The following is a 25,463-nucleotide window of genomic DNA, read 5'->3' as shown; positions in this document are numbered from 1 at the left end:
TAATCGATGAATTTTTGGCTCGTCTTAAAATATAAGAAATTGATACTTTCTTGACGCGGACCCTGTTCGACGCATCCTCATTTTATGTTTATCGTATTAAAAAATTTGTACGCTGTTGTCTGCTTGGTACCAAAAGATTCTGTAATAAATGTCCTATTAAAATGTATAATCGATGAATTTTTGGCTCGTCTTAAAATATAAGAAATTGATACTTTTTTGACGCGGATCCTGTGCGACGCATACTTATTTTATGTTTATCGTATTAAAAAATTTGTACGCTGGTGTCTGCTTGGTACCAAAAGATTCTGTAATAAATGTCCTATTAAAATGTATAATCGATGAATTTTTGGCTCGTCTTAAAATATCAGAAAACGATACTTTTTTACCGCTGACCCTATGCGACGCATCCTTAATTTATGTATAGCAAATGAAAAAGTTTGTACGCTGTTGTCTGCTTGGTACCAAAAGATTCTGTAATAAATGTCCTATTAAAATGTATAATCGATGAATTTTTGGCTCGTCTTAAAATATAAGAAATTGATACTTTTTTGACGCGGATCCTGTGCGACGCATACTTATTTTATGTTTATCGTATTAAAAAATTTGTACGCTGGTGTCTGCTTGGTACCAAAAGATTCTGTAATAAATGTCCTATTAAAATGTATAATCGATGAATTTTTGGCTCGTCTTAAAATATCAGAAATCGATACTTTTTTACCGCTGACCCTATGCGACGCATCCTTAATTTATGTATAGCAAATGAAAAAGTTTGTACGCTGTTGTCTGCTTGGTACCAAAAGATTCTGTAATAAATGTCCTATTAAAATGTATAATCGATGAATTTTTGGCTCGTCTTAAAATATCAGGAATCGATACTTTTTTACCGCTGACCCTATGCGACGCATCCTTAATTTATGTATAGCAAATGAAAAAGTTTGTACGCTGTTGTCTGCTTGGTACCAAAAGATTCTGTAATAAATGTCCTATTAAAATGTATAATCGATGAATTTTTGGCTCGTCTTAAAATATAAGAAATTGATACTTTTTACGCGGATCCTGTGCGACGCATACTTATTATATGTTTATCGTATTAAAAAATTTGTACGCTGGTGTCTGCATGGTACCAAAAGATTCTGTAATCAATGTACTATTAAAATGTATAATCGATGAATTTTTGGCTCGTCTTAAAATATAAGAAATTGATACTTTTTTGACGCGGATCCTGTGCGACGCATACTTATTTTATGTTTATCGTATTAAAAAATTTGTACGCTGGTGTCTGCATGGTACCAAAAGATTCTGTAATCAATGTACTATTAAAATGTATAACCGATGAATTTTTGGCTCGTCTTTAAATATTAGAAATCGATACTTTTTTACCGCTGACCCTATGCGACGCAACCTTATTTTATGTATATCAAGTTAAAAAATTTGTACGCTGGTGTCAGTTTGGTACCAAAAGATTCTGTAATAAATGTCCTATTAAAATGTATAATCGATGAATTTTTGGCTCGTCTTAAAATATCAGAAATCGATACTTTTTTACCGCTGACCCTATGCGACGCATCCTTAATTTATGTATAGCAAATGAAAAAGTTTGTACGCTGTTGTCTGCTTGGTTCCAAAAGATTCTGTAATAAATGTCCTATTAAAATGTATAATCGATGAATTTTTGGCTCGTCTTAAAATATAAGAAATTGATACTTTTTTACGCGGATCCTGTGCGACGCATACTTATTATATGTTTATCGTATTAAAAAATTTGTACGCTGGTGTCTGCATGGTACCAAAAGATTCTGTAATCAATGTACTATTAAAATGTATAATCGATGAATTTTTGGCTCGTCTTAAAATATAAGAAATTGATACTTTTTTGACGCGGATCCTGTGCGACGCATACTTATTTTATGTTTATCGTATTAAAAAATTTGTACGCTGGTGTCTGCATGGTACCAAAAGATTCTGTAATCAATGTACTATTAAAATGTATAATCGATGAATTTTTGGCTCGTCTTAAAATATCAGAAATCGATACTTTTTTACCGCTGACCCTATGCGACGCATCCTTAATTTATGTATAGCAAATGAAAAAGTTTGTACGCTGTTGTCTGCTTGGTACCAAAAGATTCTGTAATAAATGTCCTATTAAAATGTATAATCGATGAATTTTTGGCTCGTCTTAAAATATTAGAAATCGATACTTTTTTACCGCTGACCCTATGCGACGCATCCTTAATTTATGTATAGCAAATGAAAAAGTTTGTACGCTGTTGTCTGCTTGGTACCAAAAGATTCTGTAATAAATGTCCTATTAAAATGTATAATCGATGAATTTTTGGCTCGTCTTATAATATAAGAAATTGATACTTTTTTGACGCGGATCCTGTGCGACGCATACTTATTTTATGTTTATCGTATTAAAAAATTTGTACGCTGGTGTCTGCTTGGTACCAAAAGATTCTGTAATAAATGTCCTATTAAAATGTATAATCGATGAATTTTTGGCTCGTCTTAAAATATCAGAAATCGATACTTTTTTACCGCTGACCCTATGCGACGCATCCTTAATTTATGTATAGCAAATGAAAAAGTTTGTACGCTGTTGTCTGCTTGGTACCAAAAGATTCTGTAATAAATGTCCTATTAAAATGTATAATCGATGAATTTTTGGCTCGTCTTAAAATATAAGAAATTGATACTTTTTTGACGCGGATCCTGTGCGACGCATACTTATTTTATGTTTATCGTATTAAAAAATTTGTACGCTGGTGTCTGCTTGGTACCAAAAGATTCTGTAATAAATGTCCTATTAAAATGTATAATCGATGAATTTTTGGCTCGTCTTAAAATATCAGAAATCGATACTTTTTTACCGCTGACCCTATGCGACGCATCCTTAATTTATGTATAGCAAATGAAAAAGTTTGTACGCTGTTGTCTGCTTGGTACCAAAAGATTCTGTAATAAATGTCCTATTAAAATGTATAATCGATGAATTTTTGGCTCGTCTTAATATATGAGAAATTGATACTTTTTTACGCGGATCCTGTGCGACGTATACTTATTTTATGTTTATCGTATTAAAAAATTTGTACGCTGGTGTCTGCATGGTACCAAAAGATTCTGTAATCAATGTACTATTAAAATGTATAATCGATGAATTTTTGGCTCGTTTTTAAATATTAGAAATCGATACTTTTTTACCGCTGACCCCATGCGACGCAACCTTACTTTATGTATATCAAGTGAAAAAATTTGTACGCTGGTGTCTGTTTGGTACCAAATGATTCTGTAATAAATGTACTATTAAAATGTGTAATCGATGAAAAATTTTACATAATACTTCAAACAGAGATATACTTGTTTGAAAAATGAATACTTACGCATAAAATGAATACTTAAATAACTCTCATCATAAGGATCTTCTGGATCTCCTAAAGATTATTTTTGAATATGAACATTATGGGTTCCAATAATTCTGAACAACTCAAGTTGAAACAAGCTCAAAGATCCTATTAACCATTCATCGCCCACCTGTCGCATAAGTTTCGGTACAGTTTTATATATAAATTTGTATATAAGGGAGGAAAAAATATATATAACTCTTTTTATAAGAAAAGTGAAAAGAAAGATACCTGTATTCTTCTCTGTTTGTTGTTTTGGCTTTTTAACAATAAATGTTTTCTCCTACATACATTTAAATCCACATGACAGAAATATATCTTTATTTGAGAGATCCAAAAGCAACTCATCCTCCAATTTGTTAATTTGATTTGCACAATTTGTATGGAAACAGATTTTTGTAAAAGCCAGAAAAATGTCTGTGTGACATCTGCACTGTCATAATTCATATGTACATGTGTATCCTTAGGAGAAATTGCATCTTCCATATATGATATCTTCTGCGTTTCAACACCTATCCTAAATCCAAACATGCAATCAAACAGTGCATCTACATGATCTTATCAATAATATTGGATGATTGCAAAAGTTCGTGCCCGATTTGAAGTTATTACCACCATCTATGCAAATCGGGCACGAACTTTTGCAATCATCCAATATAAATGTAACAGAAATTAATTTTAATTTTCAAATTATTTGTTTAAATATAACAGTTGATTAACAGAATTGTAAAGTGCTTGTGATATACCTGCAGCAGAGACTCTTCCATTGCTTGCATCAATTCCTTCGTTTATAAAAAAACAATGTTGATAACAAAATCCTGTGTCCCCATGTCACACTTGTTTATATTTATTAATATTACGGCTAATAGCAGAAAACAGTCTTTGTACTTTATACTTTGCAAATATCTCCTTGCCACTGCATGTAATGAAGATACATAGAGCCAGAATGAATAACAATGTTTATGCTTGGATTTGCTGAAAAAAAACAAAACATTTATTATGAATATTTAAGAATAAACAAATATAAAGCAATATATCCCAAGGAGAACAGAAATGTCAAAATGATGTCAAATTGATGTATAAATATGGTCAAATTTTAGTTCGTCAAAATGACATCAAATTGTATAAAATTTTGATGTTGTCTTGATGTTCACAATGACGTAATTTTGACATTCCTTTTTGACTGTTCAAAATTATTGCTAAAGACATTAAGATAGTAATTAATAAACATATTTGACTGTTTATGATACATTTATTATTAATATCACAAATAATATTACATGTTACAAATAATATCATTTATAAACGTTATTATTGCACAGTAATAGTAGAATATATTAAAGTAGTTAATATTAAAGTATATAGTAGAGAATATAAATATCACTTTTAAAAACATTGCACAGTAAAAATTATTATTCTTTCATTTACGTTGACCAGAAGTATTCAACCAGCGCTTCATAGACTCCTCAGCTGTTTTCAATGATTCATTTTTAAAACGGCTCATTATGGCACCTAAACAGAAATGGACAAGAAATAAAAAAGTGATCTTTTAATTTTATTGCAATTATATTGAATATTGTGTTAAGTTAAAAACGAAAAATCACGTAAGTCTTTCTAGCAATTCTTTGATTTCTTTGATCACTGAAATAAATTAATTTGCAAGAAAAAGAAAGGAAAAGTTCATGTAATCTCTCGTTTTTCATAATTTAATACATGACAATGATTAATCAGAGGACTTAATATCTTAAAAATAAGAAAAAATTATAGAAAAACTTACAAAACAAAGCTTCTTTGATTCTAGTTCCATAAAAAGAGATTTTCACTCCCTTAGTTCCTTTCCAACTAATTTGTCTTGCAAGCTCATTGTGTAATACGATGGACATGAGACGAATAGCAGCATTCCACTGATCAGAATCATCAACAATATGTGCATTAAGGTAGTTGATCTGAAATAAACAAATATCTTCAACAAGCTGACTTTTAAAGAAAGAAATAAATGCTAAAAAGAAGAATTCATATATTGTAGAAAATATATAAATAATAATACCCAAAAAGATCAACTATACTTACAAATTGAGAAAAAGCAATTTTATCTTTTAAAAATTCGTTAAATGTTTGAAATGACTTCTCATCTCGCAATGGAAGGGGGGGGCAATTTTCAGGTCTCTCTATCACAGCTTCTCCAGGAAATATTTCATTTAAGATGCGACATTGGTTCATTAGTACTATGTCAAGCTTACTTGATACATCTCGAAGCAAATCTCTATCAAGATTAGATACAACCGGTCCTACGAAAATATAAATTAATGATCAGAAAATGTATCATACGTAATAACTGCAGTTATATAAATTAGTACAAAAAAAATCATTACCATGAAGCTTCTTCAAATAGCTTAATGTCGTCGTCAGCAAATCACGATCTGCATTCGATAAACCTGAAATAAATATAATATATATTAATATATATTAGGAAAAAAGTAATGTGCAAAACCACTTCTCAAAAGTGAGATTATTGGGAAAATCATATTACCTTGCAATGGTGGTGAATTTGGAGATGATCTATTGTTATTATCCATTGGCGTTAAAGTTATTTCTTCATCTCTTGAAACACTAGATTCACTTCTATCTTTTGTAAAATTCTCGTTGTAATCATTGTTGTTTTTATCATCTGAATCAAAATTAGAATTGTTATTTCTATTTCCATTAGTGATTGAATAAGACATAATAAAATGTAGTAAAAAAAATTCACAAATTATTTTATATTTATGAAATCAATTCATATAAAATTTTAACTTAATTTAAAAAAACTATACAATTGAGATATATATATATATATATATATATTGCAAATGCAATATATATAATTCTAATTTAAATGCAAGTGCACTCAGAAAATTGTGATAGAAAAAAATGTTCAATTCACTTACAATCATCAAAGGCCGGAGATGACTTTTCTTTGTTATCGTCTCTTAAGAAAGCATTTTGTTTTCTCTTTGAGATATCATCATGTACATGTACAGACACAGTACTCGTCGAAGAACTGTCTGATATTACGGATTGTTCATTATAATCCAAAGTTAATTGAGATGAGCTTTTTTCAAAAACTGTAACAGTCCACAAAATCAATTATGCAAGAAACAAAAAAGAGAAACGGAATTTATATAATTTATATAATAATTAATACAAATATAATATAATACAATATATAATATATGTATATTATATATATATATATATATATACAATATATATATAATTAACATGGAAAATCACTATTATTTAGAAATTAAGTAACTTACTATTAAAAGAATTACGACAATTTTCTTTGTTTAAATGTGAAAAAATGTTGTGCAATTTATTGAGAGGTTTGGTTTTTTTTGATTGCGATGGCTCTGCGGTCACAAATTTTTCTGACATTTGTGTGTTACAGTCTTTAGGAGATAAATATTTTTCTTGTGTAACTAAAATGATAAAAAGACTGTAAGATTACAAAATTATAAAAGATTATAAAAAGATTGTTATTAAAATTATAGAAACAAAAATAACTCACGAAATAAGAATATGGACATACCCTTATTTTGTGAAGAATGCTGCTGTATCGGACTTTTGTTTGATGTATTAGTTGACTTTAAAAGGCTTGAAGATTTAACACGTGACTCATTACGAGAGAATAATTTTCCAACAGATGTTTCTTTTTGTTGACATATAGCTGATGTTTTCATAGATTTATTTTTAAGAAGTACTTTCAATTTATTTGAAAGACGAGAATCTGGTGCAGGTACTTCACTACTTGTACCATGAGGAACATTTGATAGAGACTCATCTACTTCTTCATCATTTGATGAAGATGATATGTATCTTCTGTTCTTCTTTCTTTTTCTTGGTTGAGTATAATCTGTTTCTGCTTCTGTTTGAGCAACTTCTCCCTCTAAAACAGTTTTGGCTGCTTTGAGAGCAGTATTGTAGGTACCTGCAAGTGAGAAAATGCGTAAAGATATAACATAAAATACACATAATACTGAAACTCATTTTTTAATGAAACAAAATGTAGTTACATTTTAAGTATATTGTATATTGGTACTAAAAGAATTTATATTCAAACACAAAATATATGATAATACATATTTCTCCGAAAGTTACACACTTACTATAGTAATGATGAAATTGAAGACTATAAATATCCCAATCCTGTCCTGGATCTATTTTTGACATGACCAAACAAGTAGTTTTAAGCTTATCTTTTTTAGATGGATACTTGCATTTAGTATTATTATCAAATAACCATTTGGAAGGAATTACTTCTATTAGTGTTTGAGATTCATCACATGAATCATCAAATTCCACAACTGCGAACTGAAAAGAACAATAAAATATTAGGCTGCAAATCAATAACTTGTAAAATAAAATATAATTAAAAAATAAAAGTTCTTACTGGTATTCTACTGAGTGTTGCAATGTACAAGAGGAATGCATACAAATGTTTCCTCATTATCAGGAAAAAGAACACATTTACAAAGAAAATGTTTAATTTTATAAGCCGTTCTGTGACTTTGTAAACGAGATACTTTCATAATTCCAAGTTCAGAAGATGGGATAGGAAAATTATAATAATCTTCTTGTTCTATAAACTTATATCCTATTAGGAAAATTCGATTCTGAGGTGTTCGGATAACATTGTCCAAGATTACAATATCTCCACATTTAGTTTTAAAACAGCTGTTTGCTTCGTTCTTAGTAAGAGTAACATTATGTAAAACAACAGTCTGAAACTGTTCTCCCTCAAAATGATTATCTCCATTATATTGATTTTTCAACAAAATTTTATTGGGCTCATCTGTCTTTTTTTTTGTAACAAACCGTCCTTTGGTTTCTGCATCACGTCTAATTAATTGGTGTAAAGGCTTGTAAGTAGATCTCAAATGTCGTTTCATAATGCCCATAAAATTTTCATACTTAAAAGCACTAAATGATTCCAAACTTCCATGATTTCGGCATTCATCGACTAAATGAATTAAACAATGAACGTTATAAACAACGAAACATTTATCAAAAATCTGAGACGAGTGCTTTATAAATTCTTTTAAAATTTCTTGAGCAGCATTGAGCATAATTGGATTTTGCACTAGAGTTGGACTGGACAGTATATATATTCCACTATGTAGAAGTAAGTAATTCTTATATGTGTTAGGAGGTAGCGTGTTCTTAAAGATTCGCACACCATCGTACAATAAGATGCGCCTGAATTCTGTTGCTTTATACTTAGATATTTCATAAAAAGATCGAGGTCGACGATTGAATTCTATAGGCACCCAAGGACTACAACGTAACATTTCTAGAGACAATTGAGATTTAGCTCTGTTATTAATTTTGCCCATTGTTACAATGATTCCAAAGAGAAACTGTAACCATCGCTTAAAAATTCCTGCATACACGAGATGCATCGGATCAAGCCTGAACGTGGACACCATTCCACATTGTAAATTCCGTTCTAAAGGTGAAGTGTACTTATGATGTTCTGGTTGATTTCTGTTTTTAAATGATTCATCCGTACGTAGAGATGCATTATCATATAAAAACACTTGACGATTTCTATGTCTAACACCTTTAACTGTGCATTTTTCACAGCAAAATGTACTGTTATGATTGTGAATGCCCTTAATAAATTGTCTAGCTGGGGCATCTAAAATATAATTACCTATACTAAAAGTAATATTTTCACCATTAAATTCATAACCATTAATAGTCAAATTTTTAACTTCTTCAATATAATCCGATAAATATCCTTCTAAATCATCAGGCTTTGAATGCCCATACCATACACCGATTATAAAAGGAAATTTGTCACCATTAAGGCAACCTAAAATTGGCCAAAATTGATCATCTGCACTCTTATATAATTGAACACCATCGATATTAATATCCACTATAATTTGATTTTTATTTTGCAAATAGTCTTCAGTTAATATTTCATCAAGGTTAACTTTTATACCCTTATACCACATTAGACCTTGACCAACTTCTTTAATATTCACAGTACGAAGAGTATGAAGAATTGTTTTATATGATTTTGGCAAACCAGGGAAAATAACTCGCAATCCTGCTAAAAGCTTATCCATTTTTTTGAATGATACATCTCGAACACCCCATTCTGTTAAAAAGTTCAATAAATATGCCTCTATGTCATTAATAGGACGATTTCTCAAATATTCAATATTACATTCGTTTTCTGCTTCATCACTACTGCTGTGTTCACTATATTCAGCATCTTCAATTTCATGATTTGGTGGATTATGTAATACGTCTTCTACAATTAAATCATTATCCTGAACATTATGGTTTTCTTCAATGTGCACAGCAGGTAAAACATGAGAGGGATTAGAGCATGCTCCATCTAATATATTTTCCATCTCAATCAATTGATCCTCAATTTCAGCTTCACGGAAACGTTTAGCATTGGCTTTAGAAGCCTGAGCATATAATTTTCTTTTCATGACAAGATCTATTGCCCAAAATAAAATATATTAAACATTACAATTCATATAATTAAAAAGTAATTCATTTAAAGTTGAGTATGCGACTGTATATTTTGTGTTTATAAGCAAAAAATCAAATATATTAATAGGTGCATGCATATGTTTCTTAAAATTTAATAAAAACAAATTGAACATTTACCTTTTATTAATACTTATTATTTAGTGAAATGTTTATAGTGTTATCCTACATTATAATATTACCACCTCTCATTGATAAATAAATACATACAATATTAAACATTTGAGATCAAGTGTAATATAACCTATAAAAATGACAAAGTATTTTATTGAAAAAATAGGTTAGTGTTGTAATAAAAAGAAATGTGTCACAAGGAACGAATAGATAAATAGGAAGATAATGATCTTAATTTTTACGTGCAACATTTAGTACATACCAGGAAAAAGAAGTAACGCAATCGAGAGTCTTACCTCTTTCTTAGACTGTTTCGACATTTTAATTTTATCTTCTGTAGACCTCCCCCTTCTTCAACAATTAAAATTAAAATCACTTTTTAAAAAATCACTTCTTTATTATATAACTTCTGAAATCACTAATACGCCTTCAACAAAAATGTCTAGCGAACTTGCGAACAAGATCGTGCAAGCTCACTATCGCAAGTCGTACGTGTCGCACTGTCGCAATGCATTCGTGATATGCGCTAACAGCGCAGGCACGAAATATGAATACAACTTTTCAATAACACGACACCGTACACTGAGCACTCACTAATAAAAAATTATATATATATATATATATATATATATATTAAAAATAATAAATACTTTGAAAAAATAAAGTATATTCCACATTAAAATAAATTATTAATTAATTATTTTTTAATGATAAAAAATTATTATTGTATTAAAAGAAAAATAAATATAATTTGTCAATGTTATAACTGAAAAAAATAATTAAGACGCAAATTTAAGACGTAAGTCGCTTAAAATAATATTTTAATCAGCAATTCAGTTTTTAATCAGTATAACTATAATAGACTCTTCTGCGAACTGCAACAATATCTGAATATGGAAAATGATTACTTTTAAACATCTTTATAATAATAAGCATATATATACACAGCTGAGAAATATACATCACATTTTCTAAAAATTAAAAAGATCAAAAATAAGTCAATATAAAAAGTCATTTTTTAGTCATTTCCGAGATCGAGATTTCAATGATCAAAAAATGACATAAATTTGGTCAATATGACGTCAAATTGACATCATTTTGACATTTCTGTTCTCCTTGGGATGAAATATATCGAAAAATTTACAGATTTATCTCCCTGTAAGTATATATAATTTTTAATAGAGACATAATTACTTTTGCATCCTGATAAATCGCCATTTTCTCGCAATATAATATTATAATAATAATTGAAATCACTTTGAGTATTTTATTTTTCTTCTTTTATTATCAATTTTCTTTTGAAATGCAGTATTTTCTTTCTTTTTCTTTTTTTCTCCTTATTTCGGCATTTCATTACAATTTTCGCGTAAAAGCTGTCATCGATATTTCACATCATGACTAAATATTTTAATAATTGTTAATAACAACGTTCATAGTGATACATATTGTATTTTTTATTATTATGAATTTTTTATTTACGAGTATCATCAATTTGTAAAAATTATTTTGCATTATTTAATAAATTTAATTTAATTTAAAACAGGTTATGTATCCCATATGTGTCACGTGTCTCTTAAACGTTCGAAAAATCGTCCGAGTTAATAGGGGAACATATTTTGCAAAGAGGTAGTGCAGCAATATGTCTTTTAATATTTCCGAAAAATCGTCTGAGTTAATAGGAATACATGTTATGCAAAGAAGTGTTTGAAGTAACGTCGGTAATGAAGGTTGGTAAATTATCGACGTTATTATCGATAAATTAGCAACTTTTATTACCGACGGTACTTCGATCTACCTCTTTGCATAATATGTATTCCTATTAACTCAGACGATTTTTCGGACCTGAAAAGATACATATTGCTACACTATACCTCTTCGCAAAATATGTTCCCCTATTAACTCAGACGATTTTTCGAGCGCAATAAGACATATATTATTGCTCGTTAAATCTCTTCGCAAAATATAATCTATTAATTTAGATGAATTATCGAAGATATTAAAAGACTGGTATTATTGCACGTTAATTGCATTAATAATTATCTGTAAATTAATAACAAAAATATATGAAAACTGATTTTTCTCGCAGATTCTGCCACTGAATAAGCGCAAGAAAGAGTCCTGATGTCTTTTAATATATTTTAAATAATATGTTATAATACTTTAAACTTGATTAATATTTTTGAAAGTTATCAGCTGATTTCTATCAAAAAATATTATATAATCGAGAATAAGATATTATAACATATTATTTACAACATATTACTATTTTAATTTATCATATTATTTAAAAATTTAATTAATAAATTAACGCTTTAATCAGCTGATTTCTATGAAAAACTATTAATCGAGTTTAAACAAATTTTATATTATTTTTAAAAAAATATTTTTTTTAACATAAAACCGAAGAATGGCGCGCGCGTAGCGCACTACTGTTGTTCTAGTTATATATAATCGACATTATGAAATGGTTTATATATAAACAAAATTGCAGTTTCCTGGATCTATATTTATTACATATACATTAAAAACATTTGAAATAAAGAATGAAGTAAAAGTTTTAAAAATTAAATAGAAAATGTCTCCAATTCAGGCATCACAGTCTCTAGTATGTGTACTCTAGTACGCATACACACATCTTACATGTTCAGATAAAAAGAAAGTATAAAACATAATTTGTGATACATATACATACTCGAAACAAACTTTTTTCTGTCATTTAGTATATTTTAACATTTCTTGTTAAAGCTCATTTCTAATCTACGATATTCGCACCGATATGACTTCACGAATAATAAATGAATTTACACATACATACTTTCTTTCTCTCTCTCTCTCGCTCTCTCGCATTCTCAGTTTATAAAACTTTATGTCACGCTTTTTTTCACAGATAATTATCAATATATAACATTACCTATGTGCGCATTTGCAAGGTATCAAAGTGGTCGGACTTGTTTCCATATACGTAAAGCGTAGCCAATTAGATGCTACAGTCTCCACCTCTCTTTATATATAGTATAAATAAACTTTTATTTAATTTCTTATAAATTGCGATAATTGGCATAGAAGTTACTTGATCCGTAAAGAAAAAAGAAATTTTTATCCTTATACTACTAATAATGCAAACGCATTACGTAAATTCATATAATATATAGCAAAAAATATGTTTGACGATTTATGTTAAAGGATCTGTACTTTCTTTTTGCATTATTTCTAAAACAGCCGATTACATAACAGCACTTATATGCATGCAAGAAGAATTTAAAAAATAGTTATATACACAAATCGATTTTTACATAAAGTATCTTAATACACTACAAATTATCAGTATACTGTACATATTGCAACGTATGCGTACACTGCATAAAAAAATGTATTCATACTTTTCATGATTATATGTAAGCTATAAATTTTATACGATAAAATATAGTCTCCAAGCATAAACAATTAACTATCTATATTAATTAAACAAAAAGATGCAATAAGGATTCAATTAAGACACGATAAAAAATTAATTTTTCAAATATTACAATCCCTTTTTTTTTAATTATTTCTGCTCTTAGACTATAGTTTTCTTAAAGAGATAAGAATAAAAATTCTTACAAAATTGATTATACAAACATCATAAATATGTGAATGCATTAGGGACTAACATTATTCACAGTGAAAGAACTAAGACGTGTACCAAAGTGTACATTTTTATCGTCATAGATTATGCTATATATAAATGCCCTGGGGGTGAATCTTTGACATCCAACTTATATTCTATTAGTATAAACTCGCAACTTAATCGACTACAACGTCATAAATTTTAATAAGTAGAAGTAGTTTTCTTCACTGGCTTTGTCGAATTCTTGATTCGACGACTATAAATGACTACAAACCACCCACAGAATTCCCTAATCAGTATTTTTTTACGATATTCGTAAATATACTTGTCCAAAATATCTAGCAGTGATCGGAAAGTTCTTTCCTATTAGGCCAAGCGTTTCAAAATATGGATACTTAATCACAGATTTGTGTCAATGTAATGTAGCAACAAGAAAAAATAAATACAAGACGTCAATTTACAAGTAACTTTCACGAGCTTTGTGTTTGGAAGATGCTTAAATATTACATATTATGTTAGAAAGGGATAAATAAATCCGAGGCCTATTAGATGAACGATCTAAGATTACTGACTTAGGCTGTACTGGTGTGATTGTTAGCGCCGCTGATGGCACTGAACAAAGCAGCGCTATTACGTTTAAAGCTTCCTACTTGCTCATCCGGCCATATCGGTTCCCCAAACAAGGACGACAAGCTCTGGCACAATTTCTGATAATTCTCGCGCAACACTTCTTGATACTCGTGTTGGTCCGGCGTGATCAGTTTGCTATTAATTTGTAGCGCTGTGTAACATATCTTGACAAAATCCCTGTAAAGGCGTAATGCAATCATAAATCACTGTCGCGGCATGTCGCGTGCGAGAGATTACGATAAAACATACCTAAAAACATCCTTCAACTCCTCCACTTTGTCATCGGAATATTGCGGAGACAACGCGGGATCCAGGAACGCGGAAGCATAGGCCAGAGGACCGGCGTTCACTGTTACGCAAATACTACCCTGAAGACGTAATTGCAGCTTCTTTACGTCTGTCGGTCCGATCAAGGCTACGTCTTCCAATTCCTGAACACGTTGTCTCATTTCGTCCAAGGCAACCTCGATAGGACTCAGTTTCACTATTCGTTTCTCGGCAATTCCAATGCGTTTCTTCACATACGGGAAAGCATATTGTGCTGTGAAAGCAAACAGATAAATCTTTAAATCTCTTTTTCAAGGCGAAGCAAGATCTCAGACTAATATGTGAATAAATAATTCAAATTATTATTTGATATTTGATTGTACTTGTGAGAATAGTCCTGCGTTTCCATTGGTCCTCCGGATTTCCCCTCGCTTTGCCCTCCTTAGTAAACGGCGTCTCGAACATGAAGCATGATACATTGTGATTCTGCTCGAATTCGGTCTGTCGCTCTTCCAATTCGGACTTCTCGAAGTACGGTGTTACGTGTGTCACCTGAATGTACGCTATCTTGGGATCTAAATCGCTTATGTCTACCGGCACAGAATCCATTATCATTTTAACGTTCTCGGATCCGAACTTTTCGCTGTATAAACGTAACAATCGTTCCGATATCTCAGATAGTGATGTCACTTTGGGTTCCTTGTAGATATATTCTTGACCATTCTCCTCCTCGAAATATGCCTAAAAGATATAATACAGGTGTAATACACATCTCACATCTCTTAGACGACAAGTAATAAATGCGTATATATATCAAACTTTTAAATTATACATAAATGTTTCTTACCATGCCAAAGAACGCTACTCTGTAAAACCTTCCAAGTAATCTCTTGCCAGTTCGTGCGACTTCCACGATTTTATTATAGGCTTGCGCCAAGTGCGAGTAAGAATTTGCCAGAGCCTCGTAGTTTCTTCTCTTTTCGTACATAGGAACTATCAAGCGATACAAGTGTCCGAGCAATTCGAAACGCTCGGCTTTCTCCAAAGTGTCAGCACAAACTTCTAATTGCTCGAGAAAGAGACTTTCATTATAGTGAATATCTTGAACACCTAGGAAAAAAAAATACATTAATGTCTCTCACATTAATTTTCAATTTGCATGTCCATGTAAAATACGACAAGAGTACAATAACACAGACACAACACAATAAACACGATACAATGAAGCAAACATACAAATCTCACCAGCGTCGAGCTTGAGATTACGCTCGTCTTTTGATATGTTGGCAGAGATATGATCGAAAGCCTCTGCGCCCCATGGATGAACTTTCCGCAACTTCAGATACTCAGCCATTAACGCTGCGATATGCAGTTGGCAGCAAGCAGCCTTAAAAATAAAACAAGTACGTATTATTGAAATGCGTGCATTATGTAAGAGAGAGTCTCGTGAAACAACTTTTTCAATAAATAAGAGTTAGGCCCTGCGCATAAATAGAGAAAATATTAGGAATAAATATTAAATATTAAGAATAGGAATTATTTTAAAATAATAAAATCGAAAAGACTCTGATATACAAATACAAATTCGGATATAAAGGACTCTTAATAAGAGTATAAGAGTATATGAGCCCTTTAAAATAATTTCTATTTCCAATATTTAATATTTATTCCTAATATTTTCTCTATTGTGCGCAGGGCCTTACATTTCGTATATTTATTTTAATATAATTTGCAAAAATACCTCTGAAAAGTTTCCATCTCTAGCATGATTCCTGGCCATCGTCTCCAGCCAAGTGTGCCTCAACTCGGGCGTGCTGGCATACGAGTTTGCCAAACTGTGTTGTAAATCGACCAACATCTCAGGATCGTTATTATGCTCTCGCATTTGCGCGGTCGCCATTAAGACCGTTCGTATCCTTTTATTGAGATCCTTTACTTCGACTGGAAAACCCGTGCCTTTCATAACTTTATCGGAGGAGGCGTAACTGTTGATCAACGACAACGATTCTTGAAATCGTGAGTTGTTCAAACCAATTACGTTTCCCAGCATTTGGGAGACTGAAATTATCACCTGTAAAAAAAAAAGAGACAGAATTATTGACGTATTATTGCTTTCAGTCATAATTGTAGAATTTTTAAATATATCATGGATGAAACGAGAGAGAAATTAGCCATTATACTTGTAAACTCGAGTACTGTACCTGCAAATGCACTCTAGTCAATCCTTTCCGACTAGTAAACTCAAAGTTACTTCGCATGAGCAAATATAGCAAAGCGCAGGACTCTTGTCGTATGGAACTCAGCTTGCTGTTACAACAATGTAGCAGTTCATAACATAAACGTCCACAAAGCACAGCATTGCCTACAAAATAAAGAATTTTATTCTAGCTTTTTATAAGTATCTTATGTGAATCCATTATTATATGTGCAATCTCTTATCAAAGACCAGTTGTGCATTTATTCCTCCTCCATTATAAATTAAAGTTCAATTTTTGAAATTTTAAAAATCGATACCTTTAAAAAGTGCGACGGAATAATTGTTCAAAAAAGCTCGAAATCCAGCGAAAACGTGACGTAATAAGGTTTCCGACTGACCGACTTGAAGGAACGATAAATAAATGTTGAAAATCTTTTGCATGACTGCGTTGTCGCCTTCATTCGCCAAAAGAATGTCCTGCAAAAAAATGACATTTGTTAGAGCAATGCATTTTAATTGCTGAAATTCATAGATACGTTTTTCTATAGATTTTCCTAATATTTTTTAATTAAAAAAACATTTATTTATTTTTTATAAGTATTTCACTTTATAATCTAAATTGACAAATTTTTTGTCTTTAGTAATTGTGTCACTTACAACATATTACTTACACATATGATATAATTACCCCAGATAAAAACAATTAGCAATTAAAATATTCCAGAGAATAATTGGCGACATATTTTACACACAAAATCATTGGATAGAACATTTTCAAGCTTATTAATTGTATAATTACTTTAAAATGAATACAGAAGAGCCCCAAGCAATCCAACGCGATAAGACCGACTTCCGTCGCCATGTTTGCTTCCAGCAGAGCTTGATACACTTTGCCGCTTTCATTTTCAACAAGATTCTCTCTGGTAACTGTATTATGAGGTTGCAATGTGCCAGTAGCGGGACTTTCAGTAGTGAAATCTGGTGGTGCCATTCTAGCCGGTAAAGTCATCGCTTTGACGGTACGCGGTTTTCCAACATTACTCGCGGCATTGACTGCTATCTGTCTCTTACCGATATATTTGAAATGATGCAAGCTCATTCTAAGAAAAGAAGAGAGCAACGTTATTCATGTTTTAAAACTTGAAAAAAATAAGTATGTTAAACGCATGATGAGACTGTCGCTGTATTATTTCAAAAGCAATATTATTCCTTTGTTATTTTAATCTGCTTGCTACTCACTCGATCACTGTGAAGAAGCTCAGTATTTCTGTGTCGTTGCATTGTTGCCACCAGGCGATTACCTGATGGTCACCCAGATATTTAACGATAAACAGAAAACAGAGTAATATGTCCTTCACTTCCGAGGGTTGCAATTTATCACATCTAGGCGACGATTGCGTCACGCTCAAGGTACGCGAATGCCTCTTTTTCTCGCCTGTTCCGTTTTCCACCAATTCTCTAACAATGGCAGTCTCTTGGGAAATGTTGGACTGGGACGCGCCAGATACCGTCGACGTGTCGGATTCGACGCTAGCGCAGGAGTATCCATTTACTAATCCTTGACCCGCGATAGCGGCGAAATAAGTCGAGTCTCGCAGATGTATAGACGTTCTCACGGGTGACTGAGTGTCCAGGTGAAGAGTCAATCTAGATTCAACGATAAAACAGAGCAATATTATTATCTTCAGCTTGATTTCCGATTATTAACTGATAAATAACTGTCTAATAAATCAATCATCAATACCTGTGAATGGATTTTGGTGTGCTTGCGGTAGCACTGATAGAGCTATCCTTTGTTGCCAAAAACAAACTGCTGGTTGACACCCTGTTTGTACTATTTTGTTTCATTTCTACCTTGATCTCACTCTCTTGTACTGATTCTAGTCGGTGCAAATTCTCCAATACAATCCCGAGCCATGGTATGTAAATCGATGCTATTCTACTCAATTGACCCTGCAAAAATTAATTAATTAATTAATAAAAATTATAAATATTAAATAAAAATATTCAGAAAAACAAGTAGTTATAGATATAAATAATCCTCGTTTTTTTTAAACATCGATTCTTTTAAAAGTATTGCACAGCTTGTCTTAAATAATAAGATATTCAAAGTAATGCACCTTATTCTGATATCTATCATCCAATTCGTGCTTCGCCATTAGATCTCGTAAAGTGCCTATAGCCACCTTACGAATCTGCACAATTTCGTTGAGAGAAGTTCTGACTTCTTGCATCAGGAGACCAACTAGGAAGTGGTGTTTGCAGAATTCCTCCGTGAGACAATATTCATTCATCAAATCTGTCGTTCATAAAATAAAAACTTTTCAGTTTTATCTACTTTCGACATTCACTTTCTAATTGTGTAATGCAACCGAAATTTACACATAGTGTTATACGTATAAATGCGTGTAATATAAAACAGACAAGTAAGAGAGTGCACATGGGATTTTTAGTTCATAAATGCGATTATATTATACGAAAACATAAATAGTGCATATATTCGTCGTTTTGTGAATCCTTCAATTCCACTAGTGCTTTTAAAATATATATGCTCTAACTCATTATATTATAATGACATACATATATAGCTATAAATATAAAAATATTAACACATATTTGTGGGGGTATATAAATATAAACGTACCATCGCATTCTGGTTCTCTCTCACAATCAGTGTCATTGTCATCTTTCAAACAACACGCGAAATGATTAAGTTTATCAATAAATTAGTACTACTTTCACCACAATTCTTACATAGGCGCGACAATAAGAACCTACCTCTGGAAACGAGACGCGACCGCATTATCGGCAAGTTGAATGATACGTAGTGTGCGTGAGAGCAGATGATCTGTAGAAAGGTGAACTTGAAATCATGCAATGTGCGTGGATCACCGGGCGAAAAATTGTCCAGATAGGAATTGATGAGACGAAACACGAAGCCGCGGTCCATGACTGTGAGACATCTCTGCGATAATCAAAATTAAAAGATAATATAATATATACATATGCAATAATCTCTCGTACACAATATTATATACCTTTAAGAATTGTGCGAGGCTTTTGTTCAATTCGTGCGTCTCCACTGGCATTTCTCTGTATTTGGTCATTAGATATGGCATAATTACTTCCAATAACGCCTTGATCTTCTCGTGATAGTCCTTCGAGAAACGCTCGTTTCTATGCATCTGTAAATATATAATATATTATATATTATATTCATATATTAAATATATTATTTTATATTATATTCATATATTAAATATATGAATATAATATAATATATTCATATATTTAGTTGCGTTAAATAATCAATTTTTACAAAAACAGATACGTTAATGTATGATAAATCATCTTGGCAAATGTAAGATATTTCAAACACAATTTATATTTAATTACAAACAATTTCCAAAACAACTTACCTTTATCCTGCCAGTATTCAGAAGATATTGCGCCATACTTTTAACCATTATTTCAAAAAAGAAGCTCGAGTGGTGCATAAACTTGTTCACCACCAGAAAATCGGTGTTGCTCGGCTGCAGCAAAGCTGGCAAATGTTTCGCCAGCTGCTCGTGAACCGTAACGTTGCCATTTCGTAGAGGAGGCAGCTCAAACACGAACTACATACAAGAAAAGAATATCGAGATAAATGGACAAAATAATCGAAATGTTTAACTAAAAATACTAAGAATCCAAATATCTTTTACCTTGATATACGCTTGTAGAATTTCCTTGCGTCCGGCTTCGTGCACCATGTTTATAAAGTGTATCAAGACCCTAATCACGTACAATCCGATCTCCTGACTGGTGTTACACGCCAACAACACGAACAACTGATTCAATATAGTAGGTAGAAATGTGATAACGGTGACTAGTTGAACCGCGTGTGCCGCCTTCAAGATTTTACAGGTTTCTGAATCCGACGGTATCGTCGAGGGTCTCGTGTCTAGGATGCGTTCAGCGTGAACGAACAGATTGTGCAGATGAAGGTCTCGCGTAAATACCGTTGAAATTAATTGGAAAGATACCGTGAAGATGGGTCGTTGAGAGTCGATCCATGTGATATCCGGTCCCGCGTTCTGCGAACACATACATTCATGTTATTTCATCTAAATATATTATATTTGCCTCTATACGAATCCACTTGTTTTTTCATTTTATCGCCATTGTTTTAGCAACTAATTTATTACTAATTTATAACTAATTTATTATCGTGCTGATTTAATGACATTAATTAGTAATACCGATAACCGATCTTACTCTTACCCCTTTCCCTAGCCCAAGAGGTTGTATGGAAAGATATCCATGCGGCAAGTGCGTCGCAACAGGCAGTACTTGGATACTCGATTCCACGTCCACGTTCAGTCTGTACATAAAATTTTAAATACGTACTTATTTGTCGATAAAAATGCCAAATATGTCAGAAATTTTATCTCGAAATCAACTATTAACTTCATCAATCGTTTCGCCTACCTTCCTTTATGCAGCAAAGGCGCCCACGCATAGCCGACGCAATTTTCAACGCCGTTCTCCTTTTTCTTGTTCATATCACAGCTTATGTGATAAAAGGAAAAGAGTATATGGTGTTTCGCGTGCAACTTTGTAGGCAGCTTCATCTTGATCTCTTCATACCAAGAAGGTATCGCGTTGTGATGTAAAACTGCGCACGATGCTCGCAGGCATAACAATGGTGTACCAGGTTTCCCGTAGATCGCCTATTATAAATAATAGCAAAGAGAAAAATAATGATTTATAGATCCAATTTTCGTATAAACTTGTACAAGAGTTTTATCACTCATACTCGTAAAGGTTTGACATTCTCGCCATCGTCATCGCGAAGCTCCACGATGCACGCTATGTTCCTAGCTCGGGTGAACATTTTCTGGCTGTCGAAGCAAAGGGTCTGTGGGTATACATAGAGATGATTGATGTACGACGTGTACGGATGCACGTCTTTCTCAGAAGTGCTCTCGAATTCGGCGATCTCGATCGTCGGTTCTACCGTTGGAGGTATCGGAAATGGCTTTAAAGGTGCTAGGCAAGTTGACAATGTATCTAAAAAAAATATTTTATATATCATATACCTGGACTTCTGCTCAAAATTACTGTAAACTATAATTTATTCTTTTACAATAAGAATTAAGAACCATTTTATTTGTTACAAGAATTGCTAAGATAATTATATTCTAAAAAAATTAATTTACAAAAATCATTTGGTTTTGGGCACTGATATTTAAATTATATTTTTTCTTGAATTTTTTTAATTTCGAGAGTTTTGTAAATTTTTTTAGCCCTGAAATACTCCTAAAATATTATGCAAAGATTATTGCACAAAAACCAAGGCAATAAAACATTTTTAAAATTATAATATTATATTATTAAATGTTATATTATCTAATTACTCACTTTCAGAGATGTTCGTAACAGGTTCTACTTTGATTTTTAACCAACCAGGTATCACAGTCAATTTGCTAAGCTTCTCAGGTCTGCGAAAAAATTTTATCAATATAATAAATTATATTATAAATAAATTTAACGATAAATTTAATTATTATATTTAATTATATTCTTAATATTTAATTATTATATCTTTAATTTTATTATTATATCTGCAGCGCATATATTAAGCTCTGTAGTATAAATATCTTTAAATTATACTAATTAATTATGAGTACACATACTTTCTGTATTCTGAAAGAAGTTTTAATAATTCTTCATCCTTTATTTTGTTATTTTCCTGCCTGTATATCGCTGGAAAGTCTGAGGATGTATCCAATTCATTACTATACAATCTAAATAATGGCCTTGCAGCCCATGCAAATGGCATTCTATAGTTTCCCAGTCTAAAAAAAAACCAATTGCAAGGTCTTTCATATAATAATTTCTTTAATTGTCTCATTTAAACCAAGAGGTTTATACTTCGATATTGCACAATATAAGAAAATACCTGAAACTCGCAATCTTACCTTTGACAACACGCTCGGACTTGTTTATGCACCTTCAAACCCAGTCTTGGATCCTTTGTAGCTCTCAAATATGGCTCCGAGATCTGATATATGTTCCCTTGAAGTAATTTGTCTATCCTGACGACGAGAAATATGTCCGGATGAGGATTGTTGATATTGAATATGGCCTGCAACAGCAATTGCATTTTTCAAATATTTTTTAAATCTTAATTAAATAAATCTTTCTTTTTAAATCTTAATTAAATAAATCTTTATCTCGCAATTGCACATTTATATATATTTTTTAAGATTATATATGATATAAAATCAGTAATTTCTCTCCTGTCTTTCTTATATTTAAATAATCGCATACCTGTTTCGGATACTTGATCCAATCTGAAGGAATGTGTTTCAAATCCCCGGGAAGAGTAATATCCTCAGTCTCTGTTGTGATTCCTGAGGGACTTAATTCTTTCGTCATATCCCGCACCATTTCGTGATTAATGTCGAAATGAAAATTCTCCGTAAGTTTTCTACCATTTCTCGCATCGAATAAACTCAACGTTGTATAATAAGGTTCCACTTGGCACAAAGATTCCTTTTCGTCGATAGGCGCTTGAAGACGAAATTTGAGGCTTTCGCACTTGACAAAGATTCTATGGCCGAACTGCTCCTTGTAAGGATCCACGTTATTATCGATAGATTGCCCTGTATTCATCTTGGCATGTGGTATGTAAGGGTACACGCTAAACAGTCTTTTTCTGTTTTCTCTCCTTGCTAAAGCGATGCTGGTGTCAGTCTCTCTGGAGTACTTTATCAGTTGTGGGTTCATGCTTTGTTCGAGGCCCTTCAGTGTGCCGTAAACCTAAAATCAAAATAAGAAATAGTTAGTTAGAGGTATCAAAGTCTGTTCTTTGATCTCTATAAAAAAAAAAGTTAAAAATTAATAATCGATTAAAGTAACTTTAAAGATGATAATTGCATTACCTGCATAGGTTGTGGCGAAGGGGGAGGCGTGTTACAGGCTCTCTCAAGTGAAGCAGCACGTTTTTCCTCTTGCTGTTTATAATGTTGCAATACGGAACTGAGCTTCAACAACCAATCTTGCATATCGGTCTCACTGTCAGCGGCCAGGGTATAAGATTTGTGAGTGTCGCTCATTCGTAGCTCGAAACAAAATCTCCCGCGCTTTGAATTTCTAACAACTTCCGTGCAAAAATCCATCACTATTGTCAGTTTTGCCTCCCCTTTCCTCTCATCTTTGAAAAATTCGAGTATATAAGTGCCGTCAACCTCCTGCCTAAGATGGCAGAAACGTCTCTTGAACGATTTCGAACCGATATGAGCGAACATTCTGTCTGAACTGCCAATCTCAGGACCTTTCATCAAATAGCCTTCCTTCGTTATGCCATCGTTCTTTGTCAATTCCTACAAAAATAGGTACAACCACACTTAGTTTTGAATACAAATACAAGAGGACATGATATTTGAATAATTCGAAATTCTAAAGATCCATCAAAAGTATCATTAAGTATTGCTACAATATACATATATCTTCTAGAATAAAAAAAAAAATATTACCTCATCTACTTGATCTACTTCTGTATCGATTTCATACACTTCATCTTTTAGGTCGTCCGCTTTCGATATTCTAAAAATTTTTTTAATAAAATTATTTATAAAACAATAGATAATTTTCAGTAATCTTAATTAATCTTAACATTAGATTCACATACTTTGGCAATTCGAGATAAGTTCCGCTGTATGCTGCATATTTGTAATGTACAAGATTCCAATTGGATGTATAACTGTGTAAACATTCCTTTGTCAGGACATTTTCCACTCCTTCTTCGCTTTCTGTAATATGCTGTGCTGTCGGTACCACGCTACGATATCTTCTTGGTAGAACCATTTGCTGTAGAAAAATATATATTTAACAATAATAATCATAATTCTGTTAAAAGAAATCTCTATGTTAAAAGAAATGAATATCTCAAATTTTTTTCAATCAAGCAATTTTGCCTGTTTACAAAATTAAATTAAAGATATATTAGAGATAAATTATATTTTGCTTGTAATTCATATATTTTTATCTCGTATCCTATTGTCAGGCTTGCTTTGTTGGCTTATCTACAAATGAAACGGATGGCGGTGGCAAACTTGTAGATAAACATAAAACTGTGATAACTCACAGAAATATCATCCTGAGGAAATAGCAGTAATTCTCGCTGGGGATCATTTTGCAGTAGTGTCTTTTTCTTCAGGATAAAGTTCTCAAAGTCAATAGGTTCCACCAGGTGTGGTTTACTCTGCAAAAAAAAAAAAAAAAAAAAAAAGATATACATACATAAACAAAACACGACAAACCTTGAAGGTGAAGAATTAATAATCCAACTATCGCACATGGAAAGTCCATGATTTTTCAAACTTTAATTAAATCCGACGAAGACGTCGTGTCAAATACGATAAATTATCCGATAAAGCTTAAATTTTGGGAGAGCTCCAGCTTGTTTACACCTCTATGACAGGTCACGACTGATTTCCCGTGTACAAAACCCATTATAAGTACCCAGTTCCAGGGAGAGACGTGGAAGATGGAGCTCACCTGCACCGTGCTCTCGCGGACGACCTGCGACACGGTTTCCCGTAGCTGCGCCGCCATGCCGGGTTTCCCCAGGCCGCGCGTGAACTTCCTCTCGCTCATCTCGGCACGTCGGAGCCAGAGCGGCGCAGATCGATGGCACTCGATC

At 32.1% G+C, this 25,463-nt stretch overlaps 2 protein-coding genes and 1 long non-coding RNA gene across 18 annotated transcripts; all 3 read right to left on the bottom strand.

The window, feature by feature from the left end:
* Positions 1-3,672: 3,672 nt before the first annotated feature.
* LOC145945645 (uncharacterized) lies at positions 3,673-4,283 on the bottom strand. The gene is made up of 2 exons (XR_014426883.1): positions 4,151-4,283; positions 3,673-3,916 (listed from the first exon to the last, which is right to left on the bottom strand). It is a non-coding gene; the product is annotated as an uncharacterized LOC145945645 (long non-coding RNA).
* A 382-nt stretch (positions 4,284-4,665) lies between these two features.
* Positions 4,666-10,586, bottom strand: LOC145945354 (uncharacterized). 4 transcript variants are annotated; one of them, XM_083054301.1, is made up of 10 exons: positions 7,837-8,033; positions 7,553-7,757; positions 6,976-7,374; positions 6,704-6,865; positions 6,332-6,508; positions 5,935-6,072; positions 5,777-5,839; positions 5,475-5,692; positions 5,182-5,350; positions 4,666-4,916 (listed from the first exon to the last, which is right to left on the bottom strand). In XM_083054301.1, the coding sequence occupies exons 1-10, from the start codon at positions 7,891-7,893 to the stop codon at positions 4,825-4,827; spliced, it is 1,680 nt and encodes a 559-aa protein (XP_082910427.1). In that variant the 5' UTR covers positions 7,894-8,033; the 3' UTR covers positions 4,666-4,824. The 4 variants fall into 4 exon arrangements, with proteins under 4 accessions (XP_082910427.1, XP_082910428.1, XP_082910425.1 ...); XM_083054302.1 differs by lacking the exon at positions 7,837-8,033 and adding an exon at positions 10,367-10,586 and having other exon boundaries at positions 4,667-4,916; XM_083054299.1 differs by lacking the exons at positions 4,666-4,916; positions 5,182-5,350; positions 5,475-5,692; ... (3 more) ...; positions 6,704-6,865; positions 6,976-7,374 and adding exons at positions 10,077-10,200; positions 10,367-10,586 and having other exon boundaries at positions 7,619-7,757; positions 7,837-9,903.
* Positions 10,587-12,561: 1,975 nt separating this feature from the next.
* On the bottom strand, positions 12,562-25,454 carry Ziz (dedicator of cytokinesis protein Ziz). 13 transcript variants are annotated; one of them, XM_083054524.1, is made up of 29 exons: positions 25,319-25,454; positions 24,906-25,022; positions 24,450-24,628; positions 24,295-24,364; positions 23,701-24,141; positions 23,087-23,578; positions 22,735-22,901; positions 22,450-22,611; positions 22,175-22,254; positions 21,570-21,823; positions 21,242-21,483; positions 21,029-21,134; positions 20,476-20,847; positions 20,191-20,388; positions 19,810-19,956; positions 19,550-19,736; positions 19,416-19,457; positions 18,892-19,070; positions 18,516-18,724; positions 18,011-18,418; positions 17,571-17,871; positions 17,089-17,248; positions 16,776-16,936; positions 16,316-16,645; positions 15,811-15,961; positions 15,422-15,684; positions 14,958-15,315; positions 14,557-14,848; positions 12,562-14,484 (listed from the first exon to the last, which is right to left on the bottom strand). In XM_083054524.1, the coding sequence occupies exons 1-29, from the start codon at positions 25,415-25,417 to the stop codon at positions 14,250-14,252; spliced, it is 6,402 nt and encodes a 2,133-aa protein (XP_082910650.1). In that variant the 5' UTR covers positions 25,418-25,454; the 3' UTR covers positions 12,562-14,249. The 13 variants fall into 13 exon arrangements, with proteins under 13 accessions (XP_082910650.1, XP_082910653.1, XP_082910651.1 ...); XM_083054527.1 differs by having other exon boundaries at positions 15,820-15,961; XM_083054525.1 differs by having other exon boundaries at positions 21,035-21,134.
* Between the last annotated feature and the right edge of the window lie 9 nt (positions 25,455-25,463).

The sequence above is a fragment of the Prenolepis imparis genome, unplaced genomic scaffold, assembly GCF_030444845.1.
Source record: "Prenolepis imparis isolate NDT839.2.m4 unplaced genomic scaffold, iyPreImpa1.0 SCAF_14, whole genome shotgun sequence".
Lineage (NCBI taxonomy): Eukaryota > Metazoa > Arthropoda > Insecta > Hymenoptera > Formicidae > Prenolepis > Prenolepis imparis.
The sequence above is the reverse complement of the archived record's forward strand: the minus strand, read 5'-3'. Positions and strand labels throughout refer to the sequence as shown.

Bases quoted from the DNA above. Each gene is read 5' to 3' on its own strand.
- LOC145945354 (XM_083054299.1), bottom strand. From the start codon at position 9,895: ATGAAAAGAAAATTATATGCTCAGGCTTCTAAAGCCAATGCTAAACGT.
- Ziz (XM_083054521.1), bottom strand. From the start codon at position 25,417: ATGAGCGAGAGGAAGTTCACGCGCGGCCTGGGGAAACCCGGCATGGCG. The intron at 15,316-15,421 runs GTAAGAAACATT...TATATCTTTTAG, and splicing joins GAGTAGCGTTCTTTGGCATG to GCATATTTCGAGGAGGAGAA. The intron at 14,485-14,556 runs GTATGTTTTATC...ACGCCTTTACAG, and splicing joins GAGTTGAAGGATGTTTTTAG to GGATTTTGTCAAGATATGTT.